Genomic DNA, 14,314 nt, shown 5'->3' on the forward strand with positions numbered 1-14,314 from the left:
TCTGTTACATTGCAATTTCATTAAGGATCTGGGAATTCTTGTCTTGTCTCTCGAAAGTGCAATTATTAGTATGCTAATACCACTAATGGCAAAAAGAGGTTCTATTTATTGTATGTATGTATGTATGTATGTATGTATGTATGTATGTATGTATATGTGTGTGCCTGTGTCTGTGTCTGTGTCTCTGTGTGTGTGGACAGCATGATGATAAAAGCTAGTAGATTAAAAGACAATTTCAGAGACAATATATTAATAACCTAGAAAAATGAATTATTATTAATGAATGAATTATAACCGTTCTCAAATTTTCGAAACATAAGAGTAATTGACCTCTCATTGGATGGATGCACCCAGATCAACCTTGACAAGAATTCATTCTGACTACTCTGTAATGCTATAAATAAATTATAAAGTACAAAGCAGAACAAAGAATAAGTGACATACTTTTCACTCACTTGAATGTTCAAATAATTTCAGATTCATAATTTCTTCATGCATCCTTCTGATCACCTTACATAGTACAATTTTCTAAGATCTCTCCCCCCCTACAATTTTATCTTTTTTCTTTTCCAAATGATCAAGGTTGACTGCCACCTTGTGACAGCATGCAGTCACCCATAATTCTCAGCTACTTCTCAAATATTCAGCTACCCAGACACCTTCTCTTTAGCTAATAGCAGACCTTGAGAACATGTTTTTCATAAGGAAAAAAGGGATGGCTGCTGTGATAGAAAGGAAGAGGACAGAGCTGGAGACTTGAAGAAAAAAGACTTTTGGAAGCAGAAGGAGAAAGAGACAGGGAGGGTAAGTGGTTCCATGATTGTGTTGGCTCAGAAGGATTATTGGTTCCAGGAGAGCCTGGGGCCAGAGTTTTGAGGTGGTGATGAATGAGGGGTTCAGAAGAAGATGCAGTGAAAGAAGAAGAGCTACAAGGAGGTAGGGGTGGGGTTCTACTCATTACAGATAGATTTAAGGAAAAATGGACAATGATGGAAAGGGAAAGAACTTATGCGATGAGTGCATGGGAGAAAATAGTTGAGAGAAAAAATGCTAGCCAAAGTAATTTGCTTCCTTACTTATTTCTTAGTAGGAAGTACATTTAGGAGTACCAATATATAGATTTAGTTCATATTTAGCTTGCATACAGTTCCAACAAGAATTAGCTTGGTTTGAAATGCCTAGCTAGACAGATATATGATAATTTGTCATGGCAAATTGCTACAGCCAACTTGCTGTGGCCAATTCACTGTGGGAGAACTTGCTGTCAGCTTTGGAAGCCATATTTTATTTAGAAACTTCCGTGTTGCCACATTTTAGTGCCTGGGAATTTGGGAAGGGGGATTTTAGAGAGAGGTGGAAGTTTAGACATAACAACATTCTTCTTCTGAGTCAAAGACAAGCCAACCTGCACCTGGGAAAGGAGTGGTTGGAGAGATGTCTCCAGTTGGGATGGATGGTGATTGGACCATGGGATGGACTGATGGGTACAGGGGATGGATCTTTGAATTTCTGTTGGGAAGGGAAAAAACAGAATGCTCAGATTCAGATTTTCCCAGATGTACCAATATGACTACTCTAATAAAATGGGACTTTGAGGAAGTGCCTGTCTCAGAGTTTATTGGTTTGGAGTTTGTTAGTTGAAACACTGACACTTGCTGCAGGACAAGAGTTACACTAATATCAAAGAAATAGTGGGATAGCAATGTCAAAGAAAGGATGCAAAAGGAGGAAAAGATTTAAATGTGAATTGCAAAAATTAAAATATTTTTAAATTTATTTTAAACAATTAAATAGAATTGTTAAATTGTCCCACAGCAAGTTATCCCACAGCTGGCCATAGCGTGTTGTCTTGCAATGAGTTGGCCACAACAAGTTGGCCACAACAAGTTGGCCACAACAAGTTGGCCACAACAAGTTGGCTGTGGTGAATTGAGCAGGCTGCAGCAAGTTGGCTGTGGCATGTTGTCCCATTGTGTTAGCTAGACATGCTTAACTCAACCTTGGTTCATTGCTTTATTGCTGCTTATAAGTTGCAGTCAAGTGGAGGCATGAGAAATTTGCTAAGGTGAATTACATCCTGGAAATGAAATTACAAGGTTGACATTGCTTGTTATATATAAAAAAATCATAACAGGTGTCTTATATGCTGAGTTGGATCACAAAGCCTTTATGAGTTAGCTAATCTCTCTCCCTTTCCCTGATTTTTTTCCATACTTACATCAACAAACATTTATTGATTTACATCCATCCATCCACAGATAAATGTTTCTATACATGCCCAGTTGTAGTTGGCATGTAGTTTTACATGCTCAGGAAGTTTTAATTCTTCTCTCTTCCTGCAGTTTTGCTGGCATTTAACTCACTACTCTTAAACTCATCAGTTAAAATACATCAGCTACTGATCCCCTTTTCCTTGTGAATGAGTTGTCCCTGTTTATTGTGATCTCCAAACCAAGATTGGGAAAAGTATGACAAATTTCTAGGAATCATGGTTAGATAGACTGCTTTTTTTTTTTTTTAGCAATCTTTTAAAAAAAGTTTTCCTATTCTGCATTCAAGTTAGTGTATAAAGTAGAAGACTGAGTATAGAATAGCTACTTCTGATAGAAATGCTTGTGATCCTCAGGGGTCTAGTTAAATTTTGATCCTGTAATATTGGAAGCATGGCGGTAGATTGCATGAGATTGAAATGAGACTTTTCATATCTTTAAGAGTGTGAGTTTTTTTTTTTAAAAATGTACCTCATCCTATGAGACCGAGTCTGATCCTATGATGAGTCTGATCAAACCCAGCTTTGAGATTTTATTGTCTGAAATCTCTCCCGCTCTCTCTTTTTGACTCCACCCTGAAAGCAATCTCTGAGAGGAAAAGAATAGTGTTTGTTACGTTATGTGTATTCTCAATGGCAGAAACGAAGCATTCTTTCTTTCTTTCTTTCTTTCTTTCTTTCTTTCTTTCTTTCTTTCTTTCTTTCTTTCTTTCTTTCTTTCTTTCTTTTTCTTTCTTTCTTTCTTTCTTTCTTTCTTTCTTTCTTTCTTTCTTTCTTTCTTTCTGAAAAGCTGAATTGCCCATGAGCTTCTCGCTCGTCGTTTGCCACGCCAAAGCCAACTTAGCCAGTTTTCTTCCCCTCCCTGGGAGTGTGGGTAGGTGCGCGTACGAGTGGCTCATTCGTGGCTCGAACAGTTCTTCCCCAAGCCAAACCTCCACCTCTCCCGGGACACGATTGCCTGCTCCTCCTTGCTGGCTCCGTCCTTCCAAATATCATAAGCTGCCCCCGTCCGCTCCGAGGTGACTCCAGGTTAAATGCTTGGCAAGTCGCGAGGAGGAGGAGGAGGAGGAGGGGGTGTTGGTGGTAGTGGCGGCGTGGCGGTTTTAAGGAAGCAGTACAAGCAGCCAGGTAGGCGACGGCACCACCTCCTCCATCTACGGCATCTTCTCGCCTCTCGCCTCCCCCCCCCGCTCCCCCCCGCCCCCGTGCCTGTGATTCTTGAATGGTCCATTCCAGCTGAGGAGGGAAAGCGAATGTGCCGTCTGAGGAGCAGCGCTGCGCTCCTCGTCCCTCAGCTCCAGCCGCGGAGCTTGCGGCGCAGGGCTGCGGGATATAGCTGCCGCGGGAGAAGAAACCGCGCGCTTGGGCTTCCCGCCTCCTTTCTTTTTTTTCTTTTTCTTTTCTCCCCGCTTCCTCCGAGGGACGCGCTTCTCACGGCATTCTGTCCCCGCAGCCGGCGCTCACCCGAGCCTGCTGCCGCTCTTGAGGGCACCCACACCTCAGTAATGCCAGAGCGTGCCTGCGCGGGGAGCCCTCCCTAAGTCCCAAGTGGCTGCCGCCGGCTCCAGGTTGCCGCGCGCTCGTTAATCGAAGCTCTCCAGCCTTTTTGGGCGCGCTTCTTTCTTTCTCTCTCTCTCTCTCTCCCCACCCCACCCCGGTGGCTTCAGCCTGGGGAGGATTGCGGTAGCCTGGCGAGCGCGACGCAGGCTGGTCCCGTTCCCGTCTCTTGCCCGCTTTGCCTCTGAGTCGCCCGCCCCTTAAGGCTTTGCCCTTGCTGGCGAAGAAGGGGAAGAAGGCTTGTGCTATGTAACGGCGGCCGAGGGAAGGGGCTCTCCTCCTGCAGGGCCAGCCGTCAAAGGAAGTGCCGTCGTCCGTCTCCCCCCCACCCCCGCAACCTCGCCCCGGACAATGACAGCCATGAAGGAGCAGCAGCAGGCGCAGTCTAACCCAGGCAACAGGGGAGGCCAGGCTCCATCGCAAGACCAGGTAGGACTAGCTGAGCGGCCGGAGCGAAGGCATTTCAGCCGGGTTTGAGTGGCTCGGGGTGGGGGGTGGGTAATATTCTCTCTCTCTCTCTCTCTCTCTCTCTCTCTCTCTCTCTCTCTCTCTCTCTCTCTCTCCCTCCCTCCCTCTCCCTCTCTCCCTCCCCTTTCCCCTCTCCCCTCTCCCTGCCTCCCTCTTGTTTCCCACTCCTCAAGGGATGGAATGGCCTCCCCCACCCCCTTTCATTTACCTTCTCCGCACACTGGTCCAAGTTACAACTAATGGTCGCGGGGGGCGGGGGGGAGTAGGGCAAGAAGCAGGAAAAGAAATCGAAGGGGGGAAGTGCCATTTCTGCGGCCAGGCTGAAGAACGTGACCATCCAACCAATGCCAAAGAAGACTGGGGTGGTGGTGGTGGTGGTGGTGGTGGTGTAAGAGACTTAAGTGCCGCCGCCTCCTGGAAAGAGACACCTGGAGACTTGGTCTAGAGATACTGGAAGAACCCCTTTACATACACTTGGGAGTGAGGGAGAATCTTCTTGTAGGGAAAGAGTCGGAGATGAAGTGGGTGGGGTGCAAGAGATGTTGGATGGAAAGAAAGAAGTGGGGAGTGGGGGGAGTGGGAGAGGAAGCGTCTCGCTTTCCTCCTCTTTTGGAAGTAAAGTGTTAAGGGGAGCTTTGGGGCTAACAAACCACCCACCCTACTGACCTTTCCCAGGGAGTGGAGTCGGCAGAGTGAGGAGTAATGGAGAAGCTCTTCCAAGGGAAGACCAAGGGAAGTCTGTAGTCTTGTTCATCCTTCAGGACTTTTGAATTAAGTAGTGAATATGTATACTGTTGAATAACTATTAAGAAATGTGAAGAGAATGGGGGGGGGGAGAGATAAAAACATTTAAAAATAATAATAATAATAGAGAAGTATATATGCTGTATCTCTCAGAATCCTTTGATATCATCCAGAGGGTGTTTGGTAGTGTTCTCTATCTCTGCTTTCCCATTCTGAATTGGGTTTTTCCTTTCCTTTCTTTTTCCTTTCCACCACTTTTTCTCTTCTTGAGAAAGTCATGCTAGACAAAATCTACTTATCCTTTCCTAAAGTAATAGACCTAGAGTCAGCTAGTAGGTCAGTGGTTTTAGTGGCTTCTGCAGAAAGGAAGGAGCTGGCTAGTATTGCCAGAGATGGTGCTGTGTTCCCAGCAGAGATATAAATTCTCTCACTCTCCTCCTCAATTACTCTGTCCACCAGAGCAGTGAAAGAAACTGGTGTGTGTATAAGTGTGTATGAAGGGAAAATACCTAGCAAGTTTTGGTATTCCCAACATAAATAAACAAACAAAAAAGGATAATGCTACAGCTATTCATGGCTGGTTTGAGGGCTTCTGTGTTGGTGCTGGCTCACTGTTCCACTTACAAAATCATTCTTTGCCTGGGACTAAAATTAATATTTTACTGAAAAAGTACATGATTTCCACCATCAAAAACTCTCATTTCATCATTTCCAGTGTTGGGATTTTATTTCTTTTCTATGTGTGTGTGATTCTGTGCATGATTAGATCAGACTAATTGAAGCATTAAAATGATTTTGGCAATTTTAATATTCAAAAGTTATCTATAACCCCTTAAATTACCCACTATGGCCAGAGAGGAATGTCTATTTTTGACAATAATCATAAACAACATCTTAGGCATTATTATAGTAACACGTCATAATAGCTCCTGAATAACACAAGACAAACAAAACATTTATTTAGTAATTATTACCACTTTCTGCTGGTGATATACATGTGTGTATGTGTGTGCATGCACCCCCCCACACACAAGAGAGTTTTGCATAAGGCTGAGGTACTACCTGGAAAAACATGGCAGAGTTTAGAAATCAGTTACAAAAGAAAGCATATTAGATTTTAAGTGTTCTCTATGCATGCAGTAGTATAGATTGGTTTTTTTCCAAAGCACTGAAATTAATTAGGAAGTTTCAGCATTATTCTTCAAAGTCTACTGTTATGAATAAAACTTGTTGAAGAGAAAATGAGTGGATAATACTTTATTTTCGTGTACCAGAAAAATCAAGTTAATTCATTGCCTTTTTATACAGAATTATTTTCATTGTTTCTTGTAATTATTTCATTCAGATTTATAATATGTCCTATTAGTAGTTTCTTGTTTACTTATTGTTATCTGCTATTCCATTTTATAACTACTAACTTTTGCTCAAATTAGCCAGTAAATAGACCACAGTGTGGCAGTATTTGAACCCTATCTTACTGTAATGTGCAAATCACTTTCAGTTTCTAGCAAAACCTGGTCATAGTTCATATCTTACTGTTAAAACAAAAGCAACAGATTATAACTGATTATGTGGATACTGATATTCTGCAGGTTTTTTGCATGTGGGAATGCAAAACGAAGTATAGGTTATTGGAATCTGTGTGTGACTGCTAAGGGAATAGAAACTGGAATTATGCTAGATGAATGAATGCCAATATGACAAATTTATAGCCAAACTAAATGTAGTTTAGTTCTAGAGATTCTTGATAAGAAATTTTATTTGCAAACATAGATATATTCATACAATCAATAATTAATAGTCCTAGTAGCTAGTTTAAAGATAAAAAATATCGAATTGCAGGAAGGTTAAACTATTGTTGTTACATCATCACCATTAATTAAATCATGCCACTCACTTTTGTATCCCATTGAAACTATTCTGCAAAGAATCCTTTCTGTGGAATGTGTAATTGCTTTAGTGTACATGTTTATGAGTGTGTCTTTATACTCCCTGTTTTCCTTTGCCACTTCTGCTTCTTCAAATATTTACAAAAGTCTGCAGTTTAGTTTTTGTTGCATAGGTGGAACATGTTGGAACAGATATTCTTGACTTTTGTAAGGGTTTAGTTCAGCTTTCTTCAATTTATTATTCTTTGATTCTATTGGACAACAACTTTTATTTCCAGAGTCAACCACCAATTTGGTCATGTTGGCTGAAGAAGGTGGGTGTTATAGCTAAAATCATACCAAACTGGGATGGCTGGCCTAGTTTGAACTTAGAATTGGGATAAATCAGGAAGTGAGGTAAACAGCTATATTACAATTAAAACAATAAGTGAAGTGAGTAAAGTATTATTACTTTCAATCAAAGAGTCACATTTTTGAAATGGGTGACCATAGTAAATAAATAGATTTGAGCTTTCAATTCAGTCAAAAAAGACAAAAAAATGTTGCTTCAATTATTGATGGTAATGAGATATTTTTTCTTTCTATTATTATATTAAAAACCTCTAGATTTAAACTATGAGCTATAACACTGTCCCCTTGAACAGAACAACCTATTTTCATTTGCCTGCCATCCACAATAGAGATTAAAAACAAGTGCTCTCAGCTTGTTCTCACCTACTATAATAGAGCTGATTTGATCATGTGTAGGGTGTCTAGACTTTTGGCTTGCCTGGGTCACACTGAGTGAAGAGAAATTGTCTTGGACCACATCTAAAATATGTAATATATTAATGTGTATAAATCACATAATAAATTTAAAAGTATATGATCTGGTGGAGTTGCAATATAGAATAGAATAGAATAATAATAGAGTTGGAAGGGGCCTTGGAGGTCTTCTAGTCCAATCCTCCTGAAGCAGGAGACCCAATACCATTTCAGACAAATGGTTGCCTAGTCTCTTTTTGAAAGCCTTCAGTCATGGAGCACCCACAACTTCTGAAGGCAAGCTGTTCCATTGGTTGCTGTCACCATTAGGAAATTTTTCCTTAATTCTAGGTTGCTTTTCTCCTTGATTAGTTTCCATCCATTGTTTCCATCCATCTTGTCTTTTGGTGGTTTATAGGAGCCCCTCAAATATTGGAACACTGCTAGAAATGCCCAGTTCCTATAACCATTTTAGCCGCCAGCCCCTGATCATTCTTGTTGCTCTTCTCTGCACAATTTCCAGAGTCTTACAACTGTTTTATACTATGATGACCAGAGCTGGATGCAGTATTCCGAGTGTGGTTTTACTAAGGCTTTGCAAAGCGGTACTAGAACTTCACATGATCATTATCCCTCTATTAATGCAGCCTAGGATTGCATTGGCTTTTTTGGTTGCTGCTGCACACAATTGGCTCATATTTAAATGAATGTTCACTAGGACACCAAGATATTGGCATTGAGGCAAGTTTCACCTGGTCTTCACCTATACAGTTGGTTTTTCTTGCTTAAGTATAAAACCTTACATTTGAATTGCATTTTGTTAGCTAGGGCCCAGTGTTCAAGTCTGTCAAGATCTTTACCTATACAGTTGGTTTTTCTTGCTTAAGTATAAAACCTTACATTTATCTCCATTGAATTGCATTTTGTTATCTAGGGCCCAGTGTTCAAGTCTGTCAAGATCTTTACCTATACAGTTGGTTTTTCTTGCTTAAGTATAAAACCTTACATTTATCTCCATTGAATTTTATTTTGTTAGATAGGGCCCAGTGTTCAAGTCTGTTAAGATCTTTTTAGATCTTGAGCTTACTATTCCTGCCAGTTTAGTGTCATCTGCAAATCTGATGAGTTCCCCTTCTATACCCTCATCTATATTTTTTAAGAAGATGTTGAGGAGTATTGGATCTAAAATAGAACCTTGGAGTACCCCACTGCTTACTTCCCTCCATGTGGATATAATTCCATTAAGGATTACACATTGAGTATGATTTGTCAGCCAGTTACAGATCTATGTGGTGTGTGTATCTATCCCACAGTTTTCTAGCTTACCAAGAAGTAGATTGTGGTCTACTTTATCAAATGTTTACTGAAATCTAAGTATACGTCCACAACATTTTGCTGATTCATAATTTAATCACTTTGTCAAAGAATGAAATGTTTGTTTGGCATGACCTGTTTTTAATCAATCCATGTTGGCTTCTGGTTACAAAAAAATTTTTAGGTTTTTTTTAAAGCAGATTTGTTGCTTGATTATCTTTTCCAAGATTTTCCCAGGTATTGATGTCAGGCTGATTAGGCTGTCATTTCTGGATCTGCTCCCCCCACACTTTTTTTTCTTACTAGCTGTCCAGGGTTGCATGTGATCCACCAGTTGGACATGCCTGATCTTTCTTAATGGTTAAGACCTGGGCTTGTTGTGATTTCCGGTCTGCAGTGCTTCGGAGCAGGCAGGAATCCGCGACTGTGCGCGGTTTCTGCCTGTGTTCACTGCCCGAGTGCCCCGAGCCATTTGGCTTCGGGGCTAAGCCACCTCCGTAGAAGGTGGCGAAGACAGGGGGGGTCTGGCAGGGTCGAGAGATATTGGACCTCTCTTCCCTAGCCAGTGAAACCCCCTTTTCCAAGGGCAGCTGAGCGGCAGTCAGCAATGGCCGCCACATAGAAGAGCTCAGCCGGAAAAAGAAAGTGCAGGAGGAGCTGTGAAGAATTGAAAGTGATCTTTGCTGACCGGGACAAGTAACAGTGAAAGTATCCTGGAATTTGAAACTTGCTAAAGAAACATCGTTTCCAGAATGTGTCAAGCGGCGAATGTAAATTAAAGGAAAAGCTTTTTTTTTCTTTTCACTCTCCTTCCGAACGTGACAGCGATAGAATCTTAAAAGAAATCGGAAAACCCGCATTGGAGGTATGGATTTCTGAACATTCAAAGGAAAATTGTTGCTGTAAGTGGGAAGGAAGAGGAAAAAAAAATGGAGCAGAATTTGAAAAAGGAGGAGATTGCCTAGAATTTTAAAGAGCTTTGAATATTAATACGGCTTCTAAAAGATATATCTTAATTGGAACTCTTTGATCAAACAGCAACCCCAGAAAGAGAAATGGAAGAAAGAAAAAAGTATTAAAAGAAATAGTTTATTTGGATTCTTTGGTGACTTTGGAACTTTTGGGAATTATTCTTGATTAAAAACACTCGGGTGGTTGTTTTGGAAAAAAAATTTCTCTTCACGATGGCATTGCTTGTGGATGAACTAAAAATGAATATCAAAAATATAAAAAAGAAGAACAAGGTGGAAAAGATACTTTGGGCACTCTTTTTCAATTTCTAGAAATGGCGGTATGTACTTATGAAAAATTGACTGCGCAGCAGGACGACTGGGACAAAGAAGAAGACATCTTTGATGAACAAATGGTTCTATTTGGGGAGGAGGAGAAAGAGGAAAAGAAAAAGGGGACTTTAAGGCTTGAAAAAACAACCAAAAAAGAGAAAAATGAGGTGAAAGGTGGATACAAGGTTAGAAAACAACAGAAAGGGGGAAAGCAGAAGAAGAAAAGGGAGGAGGAGAGACAAAGGGGTAAAAAGGGCAAGGAGAAGAATAAGCAAGAGAGAAAGGAGGGGATGAGAAGCCTTAATGGTGGGAAGCAAGATTTAAAGAAACAAAACTTATTTAGAGACAATGGGTAAATTTAATTGAAAAAAGGGATTCTGTAAGGTACATAAGATTGTGTTTTTATATGTGTATTTAGAATAAAATGTTTAAGATATAAAGGAGTATTAATATGTATGATTAGTTTCTTAATGGCATTGATAGTGGTCTTATATGCTTTTTCTTTGTTATTGTTGTGTTTTTTCCTTTCTCACAAAACTCATTGTGTAATTTTAGAATGTACTAAACAGAATCCCAATATAAGTTAAGTGTTATATTAAGTATTATTAAGCTAGGGGAAAGAGTAAAAGGCATCACTCCAATCAGTGTACAGGAGAAGTTTGTTTAAAGAGAAAAGATGAATGGATAGCTGGAAATAGAACAGACAAAGAATGATATGTATTATGAATCGAACTGAGATGAGATAAATAAAATAAAACTAAGAAAGATAAAAGAGGGAAGAAGCTATATAGAAAATGGAAAATGGTAATGATATGGAATGGTATATAAAGTGAATATGATTTTTGAATTTGTGTCTGTGCGAAGAGTTTTAACCCGGGATCAAGCAACTTTCAGAAAAGATGTTTTATGTTTTTATGTTCTATGTTTTGTTTGTTTGTGTATTGTTTTTGAAAAGCAATAAAATTTTAATTAGTAAGAAATATAATTTGGATAATAGAATGAAAAGGAGAAGTTGGGATAAGATACGAAGTTGAACAGATAACGTAAATATATATATATTATAATTTGGAACTATTTTGTATGTTCTATTGGTTTTTTCAGAAAAGATCTTTTATGTTATTATGCCTTGTTTGTTTGTGTATTGTTTTGTAAAACTAATAAAATTTGTCTTTAAAAAAAAAAAAAAAAAAAGACCTGGGCTTGTTGCCTGGAAAGGCGACAGACCAGTTCGAGACCCGAGCACCATGCGATGGAGTGAGTGCTTGTTCCTCACCTCAGCTCCTCCCAAACTAGCAATTTGAAAGCATGAAAATGTGAGTAGAAAAATAGGTAAAACTTTGGTGGGATGGCCACATGACCACAGAAGCATCTTCGGATAAAGCTGGCTCCCTCAGTTAAGAAATGGAGTTGAGTATTGACTCCTAGAGTTGGACATGACTGGATAGGGGAAACATTTACCTCTATAATAGACATTAAAAATTGGGTTAATGAAATTTAAGAATTCTCAGCCTTTAATTAGCACACCAAAAAGTAAAGGGTGGGAGACACATATGATAATGTAAATTATTTCCAAAGCCAATTCTTCTTTTCTGATATATCCTGAAATGATTTTTGGCCTGGATTATGTATTATATAAGAACAATAGGGAGGTTTCAAAGGAATTTGTAGGCTTTCTCTATGTGTGTTAAAACTGCTGAAATCTATTAGAAGAAGCAGCCAAGTGCCTTTTATCAGCCTGCTATTCGTTTTCATGGGATTTCAGACCATAGTTTTTAATAAACATAGGAGAAACCACAAATATTCTACAGTCAGCCAACAAAACAGATTTGGAAAAAGGGGGGAGAAAAACAAGAAATGCAATGTACTCTTGCAGCGGGCAAGTTGGGAATACTACTTCTTGACTGATGAAAATAATCAAATTAATCTTATAAATAGGAAAAATGAAAGCTATAGTTTTTTAAAAAAGTTAAACTATCCAGTCTTGTTAAATTATTTCTGTTTATGCATGTAGCCTATGGGGGCAAGGGAGGATAAATAAGCAGCTAGTTAGATACATCTAACAATTCTCACTTGGATTCTGGTAGCAACATCAAAATATGTCTTACATATTTTAAAGTGTTTACTAACAAGAAGCAGAAATAGACAAGACCAACTGAGAATAGGGTTTATTTCAGGTTTATTCTCTATAGAGCTGACAATGCTTTTTTAAAACAACATTTTAGATTATACTTATATCTTGCCTTACTCTTTAAATTTTTCAAGTAGCAAATTGATGCATGAATGTCATAAGATGGAATTCTGCCCTTTGATCTTAATTTTGCCTCCTGTTCCTACACTGAAATAGTATCCAACTTATTCACATTTCCAAGAATTATGCATAATTAGTGAATAACCGTGAGTGTTGAAAAAAGGGGGTTCTTATATGATACTGTATACTATTAATGGTCATCTGTGTCTGCCATTTCTATGACTGCAGAAGTATGTTTTAGTTTCCAAGATTGTGGAATGTGTTTTGGGCATATAATTTTGAGATCCAAGTTCATAATTACTGATATTGTAAACAGGCTTTGGAGGAAAACAAAAAATAACAATAATCTTTATATTTGAGTTGAAAGAAAATACATAGATAAACCAAAATCTATTTTCTTTGGATACAATTTTTGGGAGTAGTTCATTTGTTGTAGTTGTTAATGTCGACTTGATTTTTATTTACCTTGATCCTATTAACATCATTTTAGCAGGATTGTCTACAAATTACTGCTTTTTGAATTCTTACAAGCACAAGTCTTCTGTTAGCCCTTTATCAATCTTGTGTTCTGTCTCTTTATATTATTAATCACTGTAATGAAAATGAATACTAAACTAAACTCAGAGAGAGAGAGAAAAGTAAAAAGTGCAAAGAAAGAAGCAAAAAAGAAAAGGAAAGAATGAAATAAAGAGAAATAAAAGAAAATATTAAAACTGACTTCCAATCTTCATCATAAATATAAAAATGTTTGGTAGCCCTTCACCCTCTATAAAGTTACAAACAGATCTCTCATCTTCCCATAACTTGTACCCTATCCATAAGGAAATCCATAAGACATCAACTTTTCAATCCTGGTACCAGAATAAAAACTATAAAGGGTTGTCAGAATTTCATAAAGACATGTCTTTTTAAACCCTGATCAAATAAGCTAACTTTATATTCCTTCCTTTTATTTCTGAAAATCTTAACCTTTAGTTCCATATTGTCATCAGATTTGATCTTTCTTTGATTCTTCTTTGTCTCAACACATACATGTCTTTGAGGTTTAACAAGCCTCTTTTGTAAAATCAATAAAAAGACATTATGCAGCTCATTAACTTGATCACAATTTGTATTTCCTTTTTCATTTTTAAATCTTTAGCCATTTTCTTTTCTATATCCAGTAAAGTGTCCTTCTCAAGATCATGCCCTTGACACTTGTATTTCCACTTTAAATACCTTCTTAGTCAGGGGTGGGATTCAAATTTCTTAACAACCGGTTCTGTGGGCATGGTCTAATTTGTGGGTGTGGCTTGGTGGTCATGTGACTGGCTGGGCATGGCTTGTATGTAAATATTGTAAATATATATGTAAATATTGATTTTTTTATTTTTAAAAAAGAGCAACTTTTACCCCAAATCAGGCAAAGCAGGTAGGCAGATTGAGCTGCTTGCAGAATCACAGCTTCACTCCCAGATCTACCTTTCTGCAATCTGCTGCCTGAGTCTGCACTGAAAAATAGAAGCTTCAGTCCTAAGGAAGGTTCAGCTCTGCTCTCAGGCCACTTCTCCCTCCCCCAACCCCCTGAATACCACCCCTGACTGGGCCTCAGGGAAGCCTCCTGGGTGGGGTGGGTGGGGAGGGGCCAGCCAGAGGTGTGATTTGCCGGTTCTCCGAACTACGCAGAATCGTAACAACCAGTTCTATAGAGCTGGTCCGAACTGGTAGAATCCCACCCCTGTTCTTAGTGTTACTATACTTTTTTTATACCCAATATTTCTGACTCCACTATTTCTTCATCAAACACAATTTGTTTCAC

At 39.0% G+C, this 14,314-nt stretch overlaps 1 protein-coding gene across 1 annotated transcript in view; it reads left to right on the top strand.

Annotated features, from left to right (window-relative positions):
* Positions 1-4,042: 4,042 nt before the first annotated feature.
* DPP10 (dipeptidyl peptidase like 10) overlaps positions 4,043-14,314 on the top strand; it is a 234,574-nt gene continuing 224,302 nt past the window's right edge. The window contains exon 1 of the mRNA XM_087950143.1: positions 4,043-4,255. Coding sequence (XP_087806269.1) covers positions 4,178-4,255 — 78 coding nt within the window. The 5' untranslated portion in view covers positions 4,043-4,177. The remainder of the gene's footprint in view (positions 4,256-14,314) is intronic.

The sequence above is a fragment of the Notechis scutatus genome, chromosome 1, assembly GCF_049901735.1.
Source record: "Notechis scutatus isolate UNSWTSFEM ecotype Mainland chromosome 1, rNotScu1.2, whole genome shotgun sequence".
Lineage (NCBI taxonomy): Eukaryota > Metazoa > Chordata > Lepidosauria > Squamata > Elapidae > Notechis > Notechis scutatus.